Source organism: Alosa alosa, chromosome 3 (genome assembly GCF_017589495.1).
Source record: "Alosa alosa isolate M-15738 ecotype Scorff River chromosome 3, AALO_Geno_1.1, whole genome shotgun sequence".
In the NCBI taxonomy this organism is placed as follows: domain Eukaryota; kingdom Metazoa; phylum Chordata; class Actinopteri; order Clupeiformes; family Clupeidae; genus Alosa; species Alosa alosa.
The window spans coordinates 30136639-30160859 of NC_063191.1; the positions used below are offsets into that span (position 1 = coordinate 30136639).

Sequence of the window (24221 nt, forward strand, 5' to 3'; positions counted from 1 at the left end):
ATCAGAATCAGAAATCCTTTATTGTCATTGCACAGAGTACAGTGACATTTATTAGCAGTCCTAACGGTGTGTTCAAAGCAGTAATACATCCAACCCAACCCACCCACACACACACACACAGACATATTCTCACCCACCTTCCACCTTTCACACATAAATGAAGTAGTGCAAAATGATAAATACATTCCGGTAGTTATTACAATCAGTGTCTCTGATACAGTAGTGCCAATTGTTGCTGTTACTTGGAGTTTAGTTTACGGATTGCCGTGGGGTAAAAGCTGTTTTTCAGCCTGTTTGTCCAATATTTTATGGATATAAATCGTTTTCCAGTGGGCTGCGGAGTTAGCAGATGATGTCTGGGATGTTCAGTATGTTGGCTGCTCTGCTGTGGCCAGCGGGAACTGAAGATGTCTTCGAGGGAAGGCGCTGTTAACCCTCTGGAAAGCGGTGTTAACCCTCTGGAGGACCCTTCTGAAAATGCAAGCACACTTTCTATGGAGCAACGGTAGAAAGATACCAACAGCTTTTCTTCCAAATTGTTCTTCCTGAGGATTCTCAGAAAGTGGAGTTGCTGCTGAACCCTCTTGACCACAGTGATGGTGTTGGTGGTCCTAAAGAGATCCTTGGCGATGTGTGTGCCAAAGAGCTTGACATTTAAAAATATTTTCCACACACTCCCCGTTGATGATCAGTGGTTTTGTGTCTGCGTTCTTTTGAAGGAAGTGATTCCAGTGATCAGTTCTTTCACAATAGGAGGGGAGGAGACACAGTCCAAATATGGGCATGGGGTAAAACAGGAAGTAGGTTGCAAGGTTAGTCCATGAGCAGATGTCCAAAAGTCAGTACGGCAGAAAAAGTAATAGTATCAAGAAAACTCACTACAATTGATGCACACACAGTGAAACAGCCACTACAAATCAGGGTACAAAATATGTTTACTCACACACACACTAAACACCACACATCATACACTGCACACAATAAGGCCCTAATGTCTTTGCTAATTTGGCAACAAAGGACTAAGTCACCTGTGACATAGGAAGAGAAGTTTATTCACTATTCTTTAGAGCATAATCATTCTGGTTGCAAAACTAGTCTGACCCAAGATCACTACACCTAGAGACATACTTAGGTTTTACATTTTCTGGTGGGTTTCCTTGAGAACAAGACAGTATTCTATGCCAGCAAATGACAGGGACTGTAGAATTTTGTTTGTGCGTGAGGGGCAGAAAAGTGGGCATCGGGCAAATACAAGCAATACAAGCTCCGGGTGGATTTCGGAAGGCAACTGCAAGTTCCACAGTGTATTGTTGTGCATTGTCGAGCTAACTATTCCCTTTGAAGATGTGATTGAGGAAGCCTTTGATGTTTGAAATTACTGTGCAGCACTCTACTGACTGTTACCAGTATGCAACATCAAATATTTTCCATCCAGTTTTGTTTTTCTCAACGTCATTCATTCAGTTCTCCCAATGAGAAAAAAGTCTCCATGTGTTGAGGCATGTTTTCTTGCATCATGGTTTTATTCAGTATGTGATTGGCACTAACCCTAACCCTAACTTGTCATGACAAAAACCAAACGACACTTGACAGAAGCGAGTGACAGAAGTGTTATGTCATAAATGTTTATGACTTGTTTATAATGTTTATGACACGTTCATGAGTCATGTCACTCTTACTGTATGTAGATACCTTCAAGTAAAGTGTAACCATGTGATCTAACCCCCTGCCTTTTTCTGCATCAGTCCAATAATGTCCCTATGTTTCAGGGGTCCTGCATGTGCTTCTCCCATGTCAACTGCCCCAGTTAGTCATGAACAACTCAAAAAAAAAAACAGCAATGGACCTCTAATTCATGATTGCCTTAATCATAACTTTTACACTACTATGAATATCTGTCTGCCATAATGTGTTTCCACATGATGGTGTGCTCACACAAAAAAAAAAGTAAATCTACAAACTAGCAAAAAGTTAATTTGCCAGTTGGAGAAGGTGTAAGTCACTACTCTGGTCTCCTTCCCTACCTCCTGCTCTATCTGTTTTCGCATCAATCTTGACTGTGAGTAATGAGTAGACTATAACCTTTTGAATGTGTACGTCTCACAGATGTGACTCCACCTATGACAGCTGCGTACTTGGAGGTGACCGACTTAAACTCCAAAAAGGTCAAATATATCCCTGTTCCAAGGTAACCAGACTTCTAATGATATTTTATGTTAAATCTACCTTCCTCCCACTACAAAATATATTCTGATAATTTGCACCTTAAATTGTCCTTAATAATATCAATTATCTTTTCATTGGAAAAGTATGTGGATTTGTGCACGGATTAAGAATTTAAGAATAAGGGGCAAAACAACTGAATTGTCCTCTTAAACAGGGTGCAATTACTTCTTTAAAAAGATCTTAAAAGGCTCCTTTATTTCCAATTGATGCTAAAGTATACCTTGCCAGAATTTGTGAAGTTTGTGAAAAATAGTTTCAGGGACAACAAAGGGAATGTAAGTGTGTTTTGTAGTGTATATGTGTGTAGAAAGTGGGTTTACTATTTCAGTGATCTATACAGGTAGTCATATGCAAAATGTACAGAGAACACACTAACACATGCAGAAATGGTTTTGCGCTTGGGTGTCATCAAACTCTTCACTGGTAACCATTCCTTTATTTTCCCCTAATTACCAAGCATTTACCCAGTAAGGTGTTTTTGGGGGCCTGTGGCCGGTTGCACAAAGCACCTTTTTCCCTTAAGTATGACCCTTAAGGCTTAATTTCTCCTTAGGTAAGGAATGTACTTAAGGGTGTTGCACAGAATACCTTAAATGGTCTCCTTAGTTAAGGAAAAACGTCACAAAATTTTCCAGCACAAAAATTCTATAGTTTCCACAGAGATTGCTCAACAGCTGTAACTAGCTGTCGTTGCCGCGATGCCATTAGTTAACCCACCGAACACAGTAGGCTAAAGCTTAATGATCTTATCATTCATCTTACCTTAATAATATTTGCGGAAATTATCCAGGTAGCAAGTAAAGCATGTTATATACATGAACTGAACAATACTAGCTGGCAAGTTGGCATTATCTGGCCTCAATAGGGGGCACTGCAATACAGGAAGTGAGCTCATATCTTAGCAACATTTTGATGTAAGAAGTCCAAACTTGGTATAGTGACTTGGTATCTGATTGTGAGGACACAATAGGAAATTGCCATCATTTGGCCTCTAGGGGCGCTGTAGTAAATGAAGTGAGTTCATATATCAGCAACGCTTTGATGTACTAAAGTCAAACTTGGTACAGGGACGTGGTACTTGATTGTGAGAATGCACAAGGATAATGCCGTAATTTGGCTTCTAGGGGCGTTGTAATAAAGTAAATGAGCTGATATCTCAACCATTCTTTATCTAATTGCCATGAAAGTTGCTATGAGTGCTTGCACATGCCATGGCAACCCCATTCCTGCTAGTGTACTGCTAGGCCCCCACATCTCTGCTTGCAGCTATATTTTAGTATTGTTTGTGTAGTTTCTCTGTATTTTACTTCATGTAACCTGCGGAAATGAATATACTATGATTTTAGTAAGGCAGGTATTAGGTAAGTACATATACTTAGTACTTAGTATTTAGGGGACTTTAAAAGGAAGGGGTTACCACTTTTTTCTGCTGTTGCAAACTGGTCTCAGTGAGGCAGTGCACACAACGTTGTATGACTAATATTTCAGAACACATATTATGGTATGGGGTCATTCCGAATCAAATCAGAAAGAATTCAGGAAAATGGTTGCTGCACTGTTAGGATTTTGCTCAAAGACCTGTAAATTAGAATCCAAAAAAGAGAAAATACAGATGCACTCTGAAGTTGAAAAGTATAAAAAAGCCTTTAATTTAACATGGCAATAACTGGTTAAAAGCACATGGGCCTACGTGTTATGGCCATATTGGCCTTCATCAGGGCATAGAAACAGGAAGTAGAACAAAGCTTAAAATGGACAATGGACACCCATAGGTGTTTAGTGGGTGGAGCCTTCCTATTATGTCACACACCATGTGACCAACTAGTAGGTTACCAAAACACAATTAATTGACAAAACACTGACAAAGAGACATATCACTAGAGAGAGAGAAATAGATTTCAATAAAAGCACACAAAAATGTCCATACTTCATAGAAAAGTCACATTCTTCATTAAGGCCAGGGAAAGAGGTTGCCTTAAATTTACTAATCCAAAAGGTTTCTCTTTGGAGAAGGGTCATTAGATGGTCTCCACCTCTCTGGGGTTTGGGGACAACCTCTACCACCGTCACTTTGAGGGAGGAAGCAGAGTAATGGACCGCCATGGGATAAGCAGGATTTTTTGTCCTTATGGCGTTCTTATTTTCAGCCACTCTGTCCCTCAGCCTTCTTTTTGTTCTGCTGATGTAGAAGCAGCCACACTCACACTCTAATCTGTAGACTACAAATGTAGTGTTACAATTGCCAAAGGCATTGACAGTAAAGCTTGTATACATCCACAAAAGTAGCAGTTTTAACTACATTTCCACAATGGTTGCAGTTCCCACATCTGTGATTCCCTTTAAGTTTACGTAGCCAGTGTTTTTTCTTTTGAACTGTAAGGTGACTCTGCACCAATTTATCTCTTAATGTGGGTGCTCGTCTAAAACAGAAAGGTGGAAAAAAAGAAAGGTGGAAAAAAAGACTTGATTATTCCTCTTGGGTTTCCGTCTTTTTATGAGTAGGTCACTCCTGTTACATTGGTTGGCCCTCCTTTGGGCCTGTTGAACCACCTCTGTCTTGTATCCCCTTTCCTCAAAATGTTTAGCCATCTCCACAGATTTAGATTGATAGTCAACTTCTGTGTCACAGATCCTGTTTATCAGGTGTGATGAATGAAAGCTTTCAGGACAGTGTTGCGATATGTGCTTTTTCTAAAGATAGATGAATGCAAATCTCCATTTACCCCTTTACTAATTAATACATCCAAACATGAGATTTCTCTTTGGCTGTATTCTAATGTCATTGTTAGGATTAATGGAGTTTACATATTTATGAAACTCCAGAAAGGTTGGGTTCAGTACATCTAAAACAAAACAAAAACACATCATCAATGTAGTGACAATAGAAGATCAAGTTTTCAAGGAGTTGCATGTGTTGTGAATGTATTCCTTCTCCCAAAGACCCAGGAAAAGACGAGCATAGCTGGGTGCAAAACATGCCCCCATAGCTGTTCCCTTAATCTGTCTGAATTAGGGCTGTCAATCGATTAAAAAATGTAAGTGAATTAATTACATACTCTGTGATTAATTAATCTAAATTAATCGCATATATAAGTTTTGCTGTGAAAGTATTTTCAATATTTAAATTCAAATGAATCATTGAATTTAAATATTTCTGAATATTAATGAATCATGCATTAGTGACATTAAAGTACAAAAAACCCTTTTATTATTATTTTCACTGTTCAAATAATGGCCATAATAATCTACGATATGACCTAATATGCTGAGGAAATAAATTCAAAAGTGCTTCGGGAAGAAGTTTTTTTTTTCCACATACATTGCATTTCAGGCCACAGATACAGTATAACCTAGGGGACACAATGAAAATAAATTAACACTCCCCTCAATGTCAACACTATTTCTTTGCATTGATGTGTGTGATCTTTAGAGTTGACAAAATCCGGTGATATGCAAATTCCTTCCTACAGACATTGCAGAGGACTTTATTTTAATCAACTCTTTATTTTATCAACACCATCAGGATTTTAGTTTTTTTAAAAGTAAATGTTCCAATCAATGATCTAGGCAGTACATTTTCTTCTCTCCTTCATTTTACAGTCTAATGGTTACTGACTAGAACGGCTTAGGGTCAAAGGTCATACGGAATCGATTAATCTGCGATATTTTTTTTAATCAGTTAATTTTTCTTAAATTAATTAATTGAAATTAATCAGTTATTTTGACAGTCCTAGTCTGAATACATCATCCTCAAAGCAAAACACATTATTGTTGAGTGTCCATTCAGTAAGCTGTAAAATGAAGTCATTTGGTGGCATGCACTCACTCTGTTAAATAGTGCTTAATAGCATGAAGGCCTTCTGTATGATCGATATTTGTGTACAAACTCTCAATTAGTTTTGTAAATTAGTTTTAGTAAATTAGTTTTAGTTCTGTAAATTAGTTTTGTTCAAATGCAATGCCCTTGGATTTTTACATACTCAAAAATGCCTAATCCTGGGCATTAATATCCTAAAAATTATTATTCCTAGCCTTACCAAACTTTGTAGGATGGAAGACAGAATGTATTTTCAGTATGACCGGACCATTAAAACGTGTACTGCATATCCATTCATTTTATAAAAGCCCCTAGATTTGGAGCAGAGTGCAAAACACTCCCACCCACATGTATCAATCAGTATTTTGTCTGTAAATACAGTACAGACCAAAAGTTTGGACACACCTTCTCATTTCAATGCATTTTCTTTATTTTCATGACTATTTACATTGTAGATTCTCACTAAAGACATCAAAACTATGAATGAATGCAAAGTTATTTGGCCCACAGATGACTATTTGTCAAATAATGGCTTACTGAATATGGTATTAAATAAAAAATAAAAAATAGCAACTTTTAAGAAATTAAGTTGTCTTATATTAAGAAATATAAGACATGTTTTTAGTTATTTCACACTTTTTTGTTAAGTACATAATTCCACATGTGTTCATTAATAGTTTTGATGAATCTACAATGTAAATAGTCATGAAAATAAAGGAAACGCATTGAATGAAAAGGTGTGTTCAAACTTTTGGCCTGTACTATACTTGTGCCAATACTTGAGGTATTCACAGTTCATGAAGCTGAAGAAAACTAGGCATGGTTGCACTTGTTAGTCATTTTCATAGGACAAAATGTCATGTGGGATAGCTAGTAGGAACCTTAAAATCTATATGGGAACATCTTTTTACATGGTTTTACATTTGTTGAATTTATAGGCCCTCTACTATGTCCCCCTACACTGCCTGGATTTCAAAGTTGTCAGACACAGATGTGCTGCTGGCCCCTCTTGGAACAGGAGGTGTAGTGACTGTGGATATGGGAGGCTATGTACGCTTGTGGGAGACTGGACTAGACAACTTGCAGCGCTCCTTGATGGAGTGGAGGGGAATGATTGGATCTGAGGATGGTCGCCCTATACAAGTCAGTCTGTCATGTTGTTTCTAAAGTCTGAAGAGTTAGTACATGGTACAGTACATGGTGTGATACCTAACTCTCATTTTACAGTATTTATTTCATTTCAGGGGCCAACTAGCACATAGAGAGTAGTTTGATGTTCAGTGTATTGCTCAAGGACACTTTGACAGGTTCAGGAGATGTGTTCAAACCTGTGACCTTTGGATTACTGAATCACTCCTCTGTTTCCTGAGCCACCACCGCCCTATCATTGGCGGAGCGAGGGGGTGGCTTCGGGGGCTCAAGCCCCGAATCTTTTTTCAAAAGCCCCAAATCTTTTTTTGTATGTGTTTTCAATTTCCAACGATTCTAATTTCTAATTTAACTTCCCCTTGGTTTCTCTATAAATGTTACACAATGTAGGCTACTATTACTGAGCAAATAGGCTATCCCTTATTTTCAAAGCCCAATATTGACAGATAATCTGATTTCCCACACGATGAGTTTAGGCAATGCCAGAGCCGAAACGTAGCGGTTTACGTCATAAACCTGGCAGGAAAGTTCAGAGCGGCACAGTCAGTTTAAACAGTAAGCCGGTAAGAAAAACTATTGTCAAGACATTAGGCAATTAGGCTAATGTACCCCGGAATACAAAAATAAACTTCAGAAAGACAGAAAGTTTGTTGTACTGTATTCATAGAGTCTCAATGACCGAATCAGTAGATTTACCTGTTGTCAGTTGAGTTCGTTCAATTAATTTATTGTAGGCTAGTAGCCTAGGCAAATATGAAACGGAGATGTAACGTGGCTACCGGCGGGATTTTGAACTTGCAGTTTTCATGCATTTTAGGGCAAACAATACCATGTGATTGATGTGTTCTCCCTTTGAGTAACATAATCAATTGCGGACGTGCACAGACAGCTCAGACACAGAGCGCATAGGCCTAGTGTGAAGCACTGAAGGGGGGAATTCCCCCCCCATTCCCCCCCCAAGCCCTGGATTAAACTTAGTTTCATGTGTTCTACTGAACATTATAACAAGTCAGTTCACTATGTGTGGGGCTGTGCTAAACCTGACCATAAGGCTAAAGTAAAAATGTATTGAGACAAGGTAGCATACCATCAGGGTTATCTCAGCATAGTATAGTAGCCTATAATATACAAACCATAACTCATAAAAAACGCTTAATTAACTAAGTGCCTGCTGATCAGATAGGCTATGCCTATAGACCCCTCTTGAAAGACCCAAAGTGCCAGTCAGATATACCTTGAGTCTCACATTTTTAAAGTCTCAATGTGTCCATTAGTTTACACAGAATTCACTGAAAAAGTCATTATTTAAGGGGTTATTTTTCAAAATGTTCTGTCGGGGGGGCATGCCCCTGGACCCCCTTAGCCTTCCTGTGTGTGACACTGGGCTAAGCCCCCAATATTTCAAATGTCTGGCTCCGCCCCTGCGCCCTATAAGATATAATCATCAGATCAGCAGATGGTGGTGGTAATGCACTCTGTTTGCAAACTGCCAAGAAAAACTCACTGAAGAAGAAGAACAGGCCAGTGAACCCTTCTTTATCGGTGAGCTTTTTTTTTTGGCAGTTTGCAGACGCATTACCACCACCATCTGCTGGACTGAAGTGTAATGGCAAGTGTACCCTTTAGCCTCGTTCTGGCCACCGGGTGAATAAGGCGAATGGGCCTTATTTACCATATGTATTTCGAACACACGTCTAACTTGGCAGATTGTGCGATGATGTGCTGTGACTAATGAAGCCCCAATTAAAAAAAGAGTGATTATCCAAGTTGGGTCACCTGTGACTAAACAATGGCAAGAAATTAGAAGGTTGTCTAATACTATTATCTAAATGGGTGCACTGGAAATGTATACCCGCGGTTCCTCAAGAGGACAAAGTATGTGCAGTTGTTGCTGTTGTTTTTGTTTTGTGCAGTTTAATAGAACTTTACATTACATTTGGCTGACACATTTTTAACCAAAGCAACAACAACATGGTAAACAGTTTAAGTTTTAAAGCAATTCTCTCAACAATTTTAGGACAATTTAAAAACGGTAGAGTACAGTAAGAATAAGTGCATCAGTGAGTGCTGTTTTTAAACAGTTGAGTGTCAGTTCAAGACGGGTGGTAAGTGCTAGGATCAGCAAGACCTGTAAGTGGTGCTATGTAGAGATGTTAGAGATGTTCTCTAAAGAGCTGGGTCTTCAGGAGTTTTTTGAAAATGGAGAGGGATGTCCCTGCCCTTATAGGAACTTCTTCCATAATGCACCTTAGGAGGAGTACATCAGTTATATGTTCATCAGTTATGACGATTCAGTAAAGTTGGCACCAACCCAAACCAACCTTTGTGTTGGTTTCTAATTAGGTAAGTTAGGTAGTAAATTAGGTAGAAAGAATACATGGCAGGACTTGAGGATTGTCCACCTCAGTAATGTAAGAGTGCACAGACATCTATATATTTTAACAGGTGCCAGATACTAAAAGATGCTTTATGTTTGCATCAAACATAAAGATGTCAAATTATGTGGAATTCTTTATCAGTGACAATAAGACAAGACAGTGATTTAATCATTACAAGTTATATATTATTCTCGATCAGCAACAGTACTCCATAAACTAAGAGATCAATGATCCATACAGCAGCATTTCAGCAGGGAGAACTACTCTGGTTAACGTTGTTTAAGTCCCCAACAGAAGTTTACACTAGTCTTCATCCATAAAGACCCTAGGTTGTTTTTAGACCATACCTTTCTTTTAATGTATCAACAGAGTTTAAGACAACCCAGCTAGATGGAATAGACTGTTCCAACCATCATACTAGGGACATGTATATAACAGTGTTTCTCTCTGTTCAAACACACACAAACACACATTTATCGTTTCCCCTCCCAGATTACTATCCAGAGGGACAGTGGCCTGGATGTCAGCTCTCCAAAACATGGCAAGGTTGATCCCAACAATGATCCCCATGTAGGAGGAAACCAGTGGGCTGGGGGCACAGGTGGGTTACTGGAGTTCAAATGTGGTATTCTGGAGAAACATTGCCGTGCAAAATTATAAAAAAAAAAATATATATATAATGTGTGAATGAGAGAGTGATTGGGCATTAGGCCACTGTTTTGATGTTTTATTACCGAAGGGTATTTTATTACTAGATTAAATATAGACATTCCAATATATTAACTACTCATTTATCTATATTTAAATTGTCTGTTATTTAGTATAGCTACTATTGTTATATTATAATATATACTCACCTAGTTTATAGCGCTGGTGATTTGTTAAGGTAAGTGCCTCTCCTGGGCAGTAGACTGAATATTAAAATACACACACCTACACGCACACACCCACGCACACACACACACACACACACACACACACACACACACACACACACACACACACTTTAGCAGCGGAGTAACTCCTCGCTCCCGCTACAGACTACAGATCCTGTTCAACTGCTTCCTCTGCCCACAACTGTTTCAAAATAAACTTTTAAACTATCCATTTAAACTATCCAACTTTTTTACTGCTCAACTATTCCAACTGTCAGTTGTCAATCAACTATGACTCCCATCAACTGTATCCTCTGCCTACAATTGTTTCAAAATAAGTCTTCCCTACCTAGTTAGCATTGTTAGCATAGTTAACATTGTTAGCATAACTGTGAAGAAACATTAGCTAAATTAGCTGTTACATGGTTAGCATAGTTAACATTGTTAGCATGGTTAACATTGTTAACATAACTGTTAAAAACATTAGCTAAGTTAACTAAGTCTCATTGTTAGCATAGTTAACATTGTTAGCATAACTACTAAAGTTAGCTTAAGTTTAAGTTAGCTGAGTCACATGGTTAGTATAGTTAACATAGTTAGCATTGTTTGCATAACTGTTAAAAACATTAGCTAAGTTAGCAACGTCACATGGTTAACATAATTAGCATAGTTAGCAACTTCAAACAGCGCATTGGTATTTTGATAGTCAGCGGCACATTTGAAGGAATCTGCTTGCACACAAGACCGTATGGAACAGGTATTCCACTAAACCATGCTTTACTAAACCTAGCAGAGTATAGGCTACACACATCTCCACTTGTCTATTATTTGAACTCAATTATTTGAAGGCAAAGTTAAACTAACTTCACTGTGGTGTCATAGTCAACGACGAAACAGTTATACACAGTTAATTACTTTCTCTATTGACTTACAAGGGGATACCATCGAAAACATAGCCTGAAAAAAGCAACACTTACCCCAATACTGTTCAAATGACTGAATAAAAAACCCTAAGGACATTTATCCTGCAGACGCACATATCGTGACGGTGTGTCTTCAGTTGTGCTTCATATGCGCCTTTCGCTATCGAGTACCAAAGTGTGACGTCACATTTCTGTAGCAACCGAATTTCTGTTCTACACAAACCAAATTAACAATATGAAATACTAGGCCAGGTCAAAGTTTTCTAGAAAAGTTTTTTTTTTTTTCCGCGTAGATAAGCAGATTGATTTTCTGATGATTGAAGCAATTATTGAGAATAGATTGTCTTTATTTTTTTATTTAAATTTTATTTAAATAAAAAAATATTTAAATTTTTTTATTTAAATTTTATTTTATGTTGGTCTTAAGGGGGCATGTCAACCCATCCCATTACCACTTATTTCATGTATAGCGCCACCTAGTTAAAAATTAAAAAGCAAAAAATTAGGTGTTCATCACAACATCTCTGGCTGACATGGTCAAAACTGCACGAAATTGAAAGTGTAGGATCATTATGACACCCTCCGAATGCATGCCAAGTTTTGTGAACTTTCGTTCATGGGGGGCCTTACAATAAAATGTGTACATTTAGTGACCGTACACCAACAAGGATTCCCCGACACTGAAAGACCGGGTACATCGAAACTTGGTGGGCATGTAACCCCACATGGATAGCATGGAACCATCGTTTTTGTTTTGATCTGTAGCCCCCCGCTGTACTGGACCCCGCGAAAGGAGGGTAGGGCAGACACAGTTTTCTGTGAATATCTTGAGAACCGTAGGCCCTAGGACAGGGGTGGGCAAACTTTTTGGCTCAAGGGCCACACTGGGTTTTTAAAATTGGCCGGCGGGCCGCACAACAACCCCCCCACGACACACACATAAAATAAAATACATTTTTTATATCCTATAATTTAGTATGACAAAATATTTATTTTAAAATATTAATTGCTTAAAAATACTGCTAATTTTATGCTGTTTAACAAATGTATAAATTGTGCACTGTCGCTTTAAGACAGTCGCTTTAATTCACGTTTATTTTTCAGTGATCTTCTGCCTGCTACGGTATGGCCCTCTCACACTTTTTAAATGGTCAGTAGTGGGAACTACTGCTGCCTTCATGATTTCCTTTTAAAAGTTTCTTATAAGACGGAGATATCAATTATCAACAATGACAGGCCAGCTGGAACCTGCGGCTCTCTCTCCCTCTTGTGAGTGCAGACGCGTTCCCAATTAAATGGATCGCATGTTCACGTTAGATCTGCTGCAAAGGAGATAACTAAGAGTTAACTTAGTTTAACATGATGTTATCTCTATTTAACATGATGTTTTGACATTAACATTGTAAACGTTCTCTAAGGAGAGTGAAAAGCAGTTTGCAGTAAAGCTAACCAACGTCGTCTCTATCGCAGGAAAAAAATAGCGAGCAGCCTGATAACCAAATGAAATGCTCAGCGGGCCGGATGAAAGTGCTTGGCGGGCCGGATCCGGCCCGCGGGCCGCAGTTTGCCCACCCCTGGCCTAGGATGACCAATTTTTTCCGTATTTTTGCCTCCAGGGCTCATGTTAACCCATTCCATGTGCACACATGTGCATAAACAGATACACACGCAAACACATACATTCACAGTAATCATACGTATGACGCATACTCACACAGTAGACATATGTACGCATGCATGCACATGCACAAACACACATACGCAGGCAAACACACAAGCACGCACACACACACACACACCCACACACATAAACATAAACATGTACACGCACACATGCACACAATTCAAGAATTTCTCAGAATTATGAACAGGCAAGATGGGGGTGGGGTTGTATAAAATGTGAAATCTATGAACTAATCATGCTTTGGTACTTGTTGTCTAGCAGATACCAGTGAGAATTGAGTGTGGATAATGCAATTTAGTGAGACAGTTAGAATCATATAGGCCTTTCAGCGTGATTTTTGTGGAAAAAATGTGGACTGGGCGGCGGTCATATTTTGTACCGCTCTGCGGTACATCTAGTTCAAATGAGAGTAGGCCTAGGGATGACGTGGGCTAATTGAAGGTATGGCCCCCTTTACGTACTTGAGGGTGTTTTCAATTTAACTTAATAGGGCACTACCGCCTCTGTCTCCCATGGACTTTGATGAAGATGTAACCACATTGAAACGTTAGTCATTTGCTGCACCATTCTAAAATATTGTTATTGTGACCAGAAGCACAATGGAATTACCATTTTTTACTTGTTGAAGTAAACATTTCATCATTCAGTGCAATGTTTTTATCATTCAGTCTTATGTAATTTCTCCATTACACCACAGTGTTATCCCAGTGTTATCCATTACACTGAATGACAGGATCTGTATTTAGATACTAATTTAGTACATCCATATGCACATCCATATTGACATGATGGCATCATGCAGTTCATGCAGATTTGCCGGCTGCACATGATGTGAATCTCCCATTCCACCTCATCCCAAAGGTGCACTATCTGATTGAGATCTGGTGACTGTGGAGGCCATTTCAGTACAGTGAGGTCATGTTCAAGAAACCACTTTCAGATAATTCAAACTTTGTGACATGTCACGTTATCCTGCTGAAAGTAGCCATCAGATGATGGGTACATAATTCGTCATAAATTCGTTGGGTCCAAGTACCCATGGGGACCCAGGTTTGAATCCAACCTGCGGTCATTTTCCGATCCCACCCCATCTCTTTCTCTCTCTCCCACTCACCCCGTCAATCTTCACTGTCCTATCTAAATAAAAACAAAAAGACCAGAAATGTTGGTCTCCTTTGGTACAGATCTACAGATCAGGTACATTGCTAATTATTCTGCTACCTCCAAATACTTTGTGGGATGATTCAATTCACTCTGAGGTGTTGCATAACTATTGTATTTATTTTTTGGCTGACAGGTGGCAGGGACACAGCAGGACTTGGGGGCAAGGGAGGCCCCTACCGTTTGGATTCTGGACACAAAGTTTACCAGGTCTCCCAGATGGAGAAGGATGCTGTACCTGATGAGGTCAAACAGGCAGCACGTGAGATGGGGGAGAAGGCTTTTAAAGAGCGGTATGGTGCCATATATTTCTAGGAGACTTAATTGACATCTTCTCAAAGAATTATGAAGTTGAACAGGATTTCAGGATTCAGGATTGACTTTACATACTCTTCACTGTTTTTTTTTTCATTGACATAGACTATGTTCCCGTGCACTCCATATTCCTGTTTTAAAACAATTTAATTAAATATTTAGAATGATAACAATATTCCGATTGCGTATGAGTCATGTAAACACCTTTTCCAGTTATAACCTGATTAAGCACATGTTACGATAACTAAAAACCTAAATGATACTGAATGCTGAGCTCAGATTTGTGTCATAACATTACTGTGAAATCACATGTATTTGTATTCATCAGACTTAAAGAAATTCAAATGACTGAGTATGATGCCTCCACTTACGAGCGTATTTCTGGAGCAGTACGTCGGCAAGTTCAGTCTCTACGAATCATTCTGGACAGCCTTCAGGTAATGTGTTTGTGTGTCAGAAAGAGAGATTAATAATGGAGTCACAACCTTGATTCCAGTGAAGTCCATCATGTTTCTCTGAACATGGAACAAATGCAACATTATGTAAGGGAGGTGTCCTGATATACGGAATTAATGGACGAGGCGGATATCCATACAGTATATGGAGACCTCGAAGGCCATTATCCTGCTTATCCCCCTGTTTGTATGTAGGCAATAGTCATGCATTTGTACATTTACTTATTAATTTAGCAGACACTGTTGTCCAAAGTGACTTACATATGTCAACTATATTACAAGGGATTACATTGTCCCCAGAGCAACTTGGGGTAAAGTGCCTTGCTCAAGGGCACAACATTTGAAGCCGGGAATTGAAATCACAACTTTTAGACTACTGCATGCTAGCCCAGCTCCTTAACCACTACACTACCACCGCCCCAGGCACACAAAGGAAATGTGATTGAGTTTAAAAAGAAGCCAGCTTGTTTGGCATGTTGTTCTACTTTCTTTGGTTACAGTGATAATGTATTTGTATCAAAAGACTTATATAGTTTTGTTTTTGTATTTTTAAAATACTTTCTGAGATATAGCGTGATGACATCATACACTGTAAAAATTGAAAAGTCAGTACTGTCCAATTTATCAAACCATATTATGTTACAATTACATAAAACACAACCTTATTGTGTTCAAATAGTAATTTCAATTGAGTAATGGGGTGTCCTTTATTTTTTGTATAGCAGGTGGCAACGTCATGCAGCGTTCATATCATATATCGCTATGCGGTACATTTTTTTCTTCCCTGATTTTCTTTGTTCTCGGACTTAGAGTATTGTATGTAGATTTAGTAATTGTGGTTCAGGGAGCAAGAGGAGTCATTTTTATACATGAATTGGTCACCACAGAATCCACAGTTTTTTTGGTATGTGCTGGAAAAGACTGTACATAGTGGCTCAACTCTCCCTTTGTCAAAATAAGATCTCAGCAAAAAAATGAATGCAACTCATCGACTGACAATCAACCGACCTGTGTTCAATTGTGACGTTGCATAAGGTTGTTGACACAATGCCACATTAGGTGTGCATCATAAGCAGTCCAACAAAATATAGACTGTGCAACTTTTCTGGCCAAATAAATACATTGTCAATACTGTTGTAGCGGACCGCTCCATATTCCATATATAAAAATGTATTACTTTAGGCTTATCCAACGACAATTAGGTTAACGTCACGCAGTCAGCTGACGATAAAAGGCTGCTTGGCCTAACCTGCGGAGGGAGAGCGGCGCTAATTACAGGAAGCTCTATCGGAGAGAGTAGTTACCGAGGGCATGTGAGACATGGCGGGAGCATTTTAAAACAGAACATTCACACTGGATAAGTTACATTGGATTCCTTGGATCGTACCCTTGTGGATTAATCCCTTTGAGGAATTACTATGAAGCAGCACGGATCCTGAGCAAAATAGGACCGGCTCAAATTACTTTGTGTTGCGCACGACGGAATGGATCGGCAGCATGGCAAGATGTTTTCCTTTCTCTTGTCGCGGTGTTGCGAAGATCCCTGGTTAAAGTCGTAGGCCTACTCTGCAGCTCCCCTGGCTAGTCTCCCGCTGGTAACTCAACACTCATCTCCGAGTTCACGTTTCCCTTCCACCAGTATACAACTAATTCAACATATTCCACAACTCACTTTCCTTCAGTGACTCAGACTCTTTCATACTTTCCCTTTTTGTTTAAATAGCATTTTTGTTTTTGATTGTATGGAGGGATATCGATTATTTAAGTTGTGTATGAATATTTTTGGTTTAATTTAAACTATCACAATATATGATTTGAAACTTATAAAACGTGTCTATGTTGTTTGATTTGTGTGATAGTTTCGCTCTAACTGTGACTACATTTGAATTGGCAGCAAATACTGCCTGGCACCCCAGAGACAATTGAATCTCTAAATTTAAAAATAAAAGATTAAGATTAGTCATGTTACACTGTACACCTTTTTCTATGTCCAAGGGTTAGTTTATTTAATTGTCTGCTGGTTCTCCCTATTCGTTTACTGATCAAATCTAAAGAGGACTTGTGGCCTGAACCTAGATCTTTTAGGAAGCATAATGGTGTGAGCATGTCTCTGACCTTGTGCCCTTGATGTGTATCTTAGGCAAAAGGCAAAGAAAGGCAGTGGCTGAAGAATCAGGCTCTGGGTGAACTAGATGACTCAAAAATAATTGATGGACTGACCGGAGAAAAAGCCATCTATAAACGCAGAGGAGAGCTGGAACCAGAGGTATGTTCCTGGAAAAAGCTGGAAAACTTTTGTTAAGGCATCCCTTCTTTGCTACTGGGGCACACAGACATAAATTCCATAGTTCATATGGTTAGATCATCCACAGATAATAATTACAAAATGCTTTGTGACACAACCATAGCGTTGACAGCATTATTACTGAAGTAAACATGTAGCACATTTTTTTCAGATTGCATTTATTGGACTATACTTAGTTATCTAAATTTATAGGGTTACAATTTACGGTAAGAGTTCATGAATTAATTCATGATTCATGCATTACTTCATTCCTTTATATCTTATGAATCATCAGGAATTGACATGAGTTCAAAGTATTTCATGACTTCATGCATGAACAACACATCAACTAAAGCATTAGGTACGGTGGGTACATTGTTATGATTTATGATTTCTTAAGCATGATCATCATGATTACATGAATTCAAGGTTAATTACTCATGAGTTCATCATCTTTGTGGCCCCTCAACTAAATTGTGAACAATGGCATTTGTGGTGTTTAGAGAACTGCACAAGTTGTGTTCAAATCAGAATTTGAGTAGTGATGACCACATTTTTGGCAGAAAAAGAAATCATCATGATCATTCTTAATAAATCATAATGATGTGCCCACCATATGTAATGCCCCCTGTATTTTAATAAAGAACATTTATTTATTTACGATACATTATTCATTCACAAAGAAAATTGGTGTCCTTAAAGGTCTGTTTTGCCTAATTTTTTTTAAATTAAGGCATTAAGATTAATTTCCAAAAGATGATTTTTTATTCCTCTTTTTAGTCAACTTTAGCATGGGGGTGTAAACCTATGCAACCCACTGTACATTAGACTTTTCTCACCCCAACCACAGACTGTTCACAGCCAATAATGGAAAACTTTCAGTGAACTTCTGGTGACAAAACTAATTTGCATATGACATTGCTGCAGATTTGTTGCAACATTGCCAAAAGTTAACCACAACTATTTGCCAGAAACCTAATTTGCATGTGAAAATATAACCTTGCCGCAAATTTGCAGCAACTGTTTGCCAGAAACCTGAAATTTCTGTAAAGGGGCAATCAAGACATGGCAACCCTTACAAGGACAGCAAAGAGGCGGACATTCTGCCCCTCAACAGTCCCCTCCCCCCAGACAATTGCAGTACCCTATCCCATCCATAGTATTCTATTTATATTTATAAAATGTACATACTGTAATTACACTTATACATATCCATATTCTACTGCTCCTTATACTATTCGTACTGCACATACACTTATTTTTTACTACTCCTATAATGTTGCTGTTACTACACTGCACATATATGTACATACTGTACATATCTGTCTATACAGTTCATACTGAATATCCATCTTTATTCTGTAAAGTTTCTTTATAACTGTTAATACACTGCATAGATTATTATATTTTACAAATCTGATAATGTTACTGCTACTACACTGCACATATCTGTACATGTTGTTCATACATTGTTCTTACTGTCATATCTATTCTACTCTTATAAGGCTACTGCTAATACATTGCACATATTTATATTTAATTTATATTACTGTAAACCTTACCACTTTCTTAACTGTATACACTGAACTATATGTCTTTTACTGTTTAAACTGCACCACCTCTCTATACTGTGTATATCACATTGCATTGCATTGCTTTTTTGCACTTCTGGTTAGACACAAACGGCATTTCGTTGTTTCAGTACTTGTACTCTGCACATTGACAATAAAGTTAAAGTTGAATCTAATCTGATGCTATAATCTGTTGCCTGACTGTAGCCACAAATATTACGTTTTTGACAGTGTGTAGCTTTGTAGTTTGTAACGCTAAAGTAAGCATATAAGCACTCATATGACTTTATTTAATGCTACAGCTCGGCACCCCACAGCAGAAGCCCAAGCGGTTGCGTCTCTTGGTAGACGTTTCAGGCAGCATGTACCGGTTTAATGCGGTAGATGGCCGATTGGAGCGCTCGATGGAGGCTGTGTGCATGGTGATGGAGGCACTGGAGAACTACGAGCATAAGTTTAAAGTAAGACCACACACACACACACACACACACACACACACACACACACTCTCATAAACCCACTGTGTAACCCTTTTTCACGATAGAAATCATAATTTTGTATCCTAAAACTAAATTTATTGGTAATGGAACTGTTGTATAAAAGCAATTTGACACTTGTGTCCTTGCCTACGGCACTTGGCCATTCGGCCTTGTTCCTATGGCCGAATTACAGCCGTGCCATTGTCCTTTACCAGCCCCACTCCCACTCGTGTCATATTGCTTAAATCAGTCCTTACCTCGAAAGAGGATTTTGATTCTCACTATGCTACTCCTAATCTTTATACCCTCTGTCTCAGTATGATATTGTAGGCCATTCAGGAGATGGATTTGATATTGAATTAGTTAGAAGTGACAAAGTCCCTAAGAACAACAAAGAGAGACTGCAAGTTCTGAAGGTAAGTAATCGATTGTGAAACTCCACTTTTCACTATACAGTTTGGCATCTTGAAGTGCTGCTTAGTATCCTCATGTCAATTTAACCACCTGCTTTTTGACTGTATTTGCTCATTATGATATCTACTATACTGCATTTAAAATAGAGCTGTCAATCGATTAAAACATTTAATCAAACTAGACTGCATTTCCGGCGGGAACTGCGAAAGTGTGCTTGCCCTGGTCCAGTCACCAACGTGAGCAGACAGTGACATACGCTATTAGTCCATGAGCCACAGGCCCAAAAAGGGGCGTGTCACTACCACTTGGGGGGGCAAATTCTCACTATATTTTTCTGAGAGCTACATATCTCTGGAGTATAAAATGGTATGATAGCAAGTTGGATCTTGTAGCTTTGTGGCTATACAGGCCTTCAAAGTTGACCTCTGATTTGAAAAAAGGAAATTCTGCCTATTGGCTTTTTTTTGTTAAACCACTCATAAGAGCCCAGAAAATAATCCAAACCTCATTATTACTGATGCATATGTGGTGTTTGATGTTGGCATACATATTTTGAATCATTATGTGATTTTGCCCTTCATTTTGGTTGATAAAATTCAAGATTTATGTGTAATAATGAGCAAATCTACGTTTTCAGAGACACAGGTTGCAGCACTAATTGAAATGCCCACTACCTCATTAATCAATGTATTTATACCCTCCTACCTCCCAGCAGAGACTTGAAATGCAAATGATTACATAGGTCTGCATTGCTATGCTATTTACTATTTGTAAATGTACTATTTGGAAACACACCAAAATTCAGTAAATTAGTATTTTATTGAAACTACCCATAGAGATCAAAACATTAAGATTACCAATCAAATATTACCTTTACATTCAAGGAATACCATATGAAAATTGTTCACATCACCACATGTACCCAGCTTAACATAAATATTATAATTTTATAATGTCCAGGGCACATGAAATACATACAGTAATTTCCTGTGTATTAGCCATATTGTGTATAAGCCACAGGACAGTGTTTTAAGTTAAAGTTAAAAGAAACAAAACCATATACCATATTAACTGCCCCTGTGTATTAAGTGAAAGAAAATATTGCAAAATCAATGTAAAAGCTGCAGCTAATAGTTGGGAAATTATGGTAATTCCATCACAGGTGCTAAAATGATCTACATTATACATTTCAGTTGTACTTTTGACTAGTAAGAATGTGGGAATGAGATGTAGATGAACTGGTTGGTGAAAATATTCATACTTTACACATTATCATTATGTACAATTATTATTATTATTATCATCATACTTAAAATTGTCTTTCATCTGATGTTAAAATCATTTCCATTAAAAAGAAATAATAGCTATTTTCCAAGACTTGATCTACAAGTACATACATTTACAACAGTTTTAAAAATTCTACACAGTTAGATCGAATGAGACAGAAACTGAAATTGGATCAATCCATTTTCAGAGGAACATGAGTTCATTTGCATATCTACAGCAGGCAAAGCAACACAAGAGGTTAGGGATGATCTGATTCAGGCTGATACTACAGGCAAAGATCATGACATAGAGGCTGGAGTCAGATACACCTAAGCACAAATTCCATGATACATTGACAAAGCAAAAATTAAAGACAATTACGAGCATGAGTCAAAAAAGAAAATACATGCACATGGCAAGACCATCATGTTAAAGACTGGACATAAGATAAGTCTTTTGTCACCCTCTTGGACCTTAACCATGGTCATTGGCAACACCTGAGGGGACCCCAAGGAAAACCTCTAAAGCAGCACTTGCAAAGCATTTGCAGAAACTTGCATCACTATCAGATAATCTTCCAGATGCATATAATACAGCAACAATCATTGATGGAATGTCTCTGGTCCAGAAGGTCAATAACAATGTCTCAACTTATGCAGACATTGCTGCTGCTATTCATAGCATGATCCGTAAAGAGGCAAAGCAGAGGCAGATCATTTTTTAGATTAAATTAGATTAGATTGAACTTTATTGTCATTGTGCAGAGAACAAGTACAGAGACAACAAAATGCAGTTTGCGTCTAACCAGAAGTGCAAAAAAGCAGAAAAGTGCAATGTGATATACACAGTATAGGCAGGTGGTGCATAGACAGGACAAGAAATATAGTGCAGTGTAGACAGTAGTATACAGTTGTTTTGCAGAAGGTGGTTTAGAGTAGCATAAATTAAATATAAATATGTGCAGTGTATTAGCAGTTACCTTATAAGAGCAGAATAAATATGGCTATGTACTGTAATATGAACAACATGTACAGGTATGTGCAATGTAGTGGCGGTGCCATTATAGTAGTAGTAAGAACAATATAGATATATGCAGTGTATTAACAGAATATATTACAGAAGAACTGAATAAATATGGATATTTAGTATGAACCATATAGACAGATGGGTACAGTACAACTATGTGCAGTGTGGTAACAGTACCATTGTAGTGCAGAAACAGTAACATTACAATAGTATTAATAATAAGTGTATGTGCAGGATGAAAAGCAATAGAATATGGCTATGTACAGTATAATTGTAATTACAGTATGTACATTTGTAAATAAATAGATGGATGGGATAGATGGGTGGGATAGGGTAGTGCAGTTGTGAGGGGGGGCTAGGGGATGTCCGCCTCCTTGTTGTCCCTGTCAAGGTTGCCATGCTCGTGGTCACCTCAACAGGCACAGACAAGGAGGCATCAGGCGGGGGCGGGGCAGGGGGTGATGGGGGGGGCTTAGTTTGTTGGATGTCACCGGGATGCAGAGCTAGAGTTCAGTAGGGTGACAGCCGCAGGAAAGAAGCTTCCTCTAAACCTGCTGGTTCGGATGCGGAGAGACCTGTAACGCCTCCCGGAGGAGAGTGGGGTGAATAGTCTGTGGTTGGGGTGAGAACAGTCTTTGATGATGCGCGCCTTACGCAAACATTGCTTGCCCTGGATGGCCTCGATGGAGGGGAGTGAGGAACTGGTGATGTGTTGGGCAGTTTTCACCACCCTCTGCAGTGCTTTCCAGTCGTGGGCAGAGCAGTTGCCATACCAAACTGTGACACAGTTGGTGAGGATGCTCTCGATGTTGCAGCGGTAGACGTTCACCAGGATCTGAGGAGACAGATGGACCTCAGAAAGAAGAGACGCTGGTGAGCCTTTTTGATCAGGGTAGAGGTGTTGAGGGTCCAAGAGAGGTCCTCAGAGATGTGGACACCCAGAAACTTGAAGCTGGTGACATGCTCCACCTCAGTCCTGTTGATGAGAATGGGTGTGTGTGTGCTAGCTTTAGACTTCCTGAAGTCCACAATGAGCTCTTTGGTCTTCTTGGTGTTGAGAGCCAGGTTGTTATCAGTGCACCACGATGTTAGGTGCTGGACCTCCCCCCCTGTAGGCCGTCTCATCGTTATTGCTGATGAGCCCAATCACCGTAGTGTCATCTGCAAACTTGACAATGGTGTTAGAGCCATGTACAGGTGTGCAGTCGTGGGTGAAGAGGAGTAGAGGAGAGGGCTCGCACACATCCCTGTGGTACACTGGTGTTCATGGTTGAGGAGGTGCGATTATCTAAACCTAACAGACTGAGGTCTGTTGGTTAGGAAGTACAGAATCCATAAGTTTGTTTTTTCTTTTATCACATACACATATATTGGTAGATGTTTTTTCTTTACCTTGACATGTTTCGACGTATACTTCCATCTTCATCAGAAGGTCACACGGTGGAGTAGTGTGACGCGTTTTTATCAGCTGATGTTGTTACGGAGGTGTGATCCACCTGTCAGTTTTTTGACAGGTGTACCACACCTCCTGCATGCCAGAGTCATTAAGCAGGAGAACAACCGATACCACCGCTGGATAAAGGAGGCGATTGAAATAAGAAAGCGGAGCCCAAAGACGATGAACAGAGATGAGGGAGCATATATGCTCTCCCATACCTGGAGTGCCGTCCTGGGGGGCGGCTGACTGACAGCAGGAGATGTGGTCCACCTGTCAAAAAAAACTGACAGGTGGATCACACCTCATCAACAACATCAGCTGAGCGGTGGAGCTACTCCACCGTGTGACCTTCTGATGAAGATGGAAGTATACGTCGAAACATGTCAAGGTAAAGAAAAAACATCTACCAATATATGTGTATGTGATAAAAGAAAAAAGAAACTTATTTATCTCAAGTGTAGACACAATGAATGCAATACAAGTAGTCCAGAATCCAGTTACAGAGGGAGGTATTGATGCCCAGTTCACTGAGTTTGGTGATTAGTTTGGAGGGGATGATGATGTTGAACGCTGAGCTGAAGTCAATGAACAGCATTCTTACATAGGTGTTGCTATTGTCAAGGTGGGACAGGGCAGAGTGAAGTGCCATAGAGATGGCATCCTCTGTGCTCCTGTTCTGACGATGATTAATTCAATGAATAGATTAAAGATCCTTTGTACTCGTTTCAGCTACAATTTAAAAAACATTTGTACTGCAGAC

At 39.0% G+C, this 24221-nt stretch overlaps 1 protein-coding gene across 1 annotated transcript in view; it reads left to right on the forward strand.

Moving 5' to 3' along the window:
- Positions 1–24221, forward strand: part of vwa8 (von Willebrand factor A domain containing 8) — a 210269-nt gene that overhangs the window by 166342 nt on the left and 19706 nt on the right. Inside the window, exons 36-43 of the mRNA XM_048239952.1 lie at positions 2107–2188; positions 6982–7186; positions 10063–10171; positions 14350–14506; positions 14857–14965; positions 17124–17249; positions 19141–19299; positions 19635–19733. Coding sequence (XP_048095909.1) covers positions 2107–2188; positions 6982–7186; positions 10063–10171; positions 14350–14506; positions 14857–14965; positions 17124–17249; positions 19141–19299; positions 19635–19733 — 1046 coding nt within the window. The remainder of the gene's footprint in view (positions 1–2106; positions 2189–6981; positions 7187–10062; positions 10172–14349; positions 14507–14856; positions 14966–17123; positions 17250–19140; positions 19300–19634; positions 19734–24221) is intronic.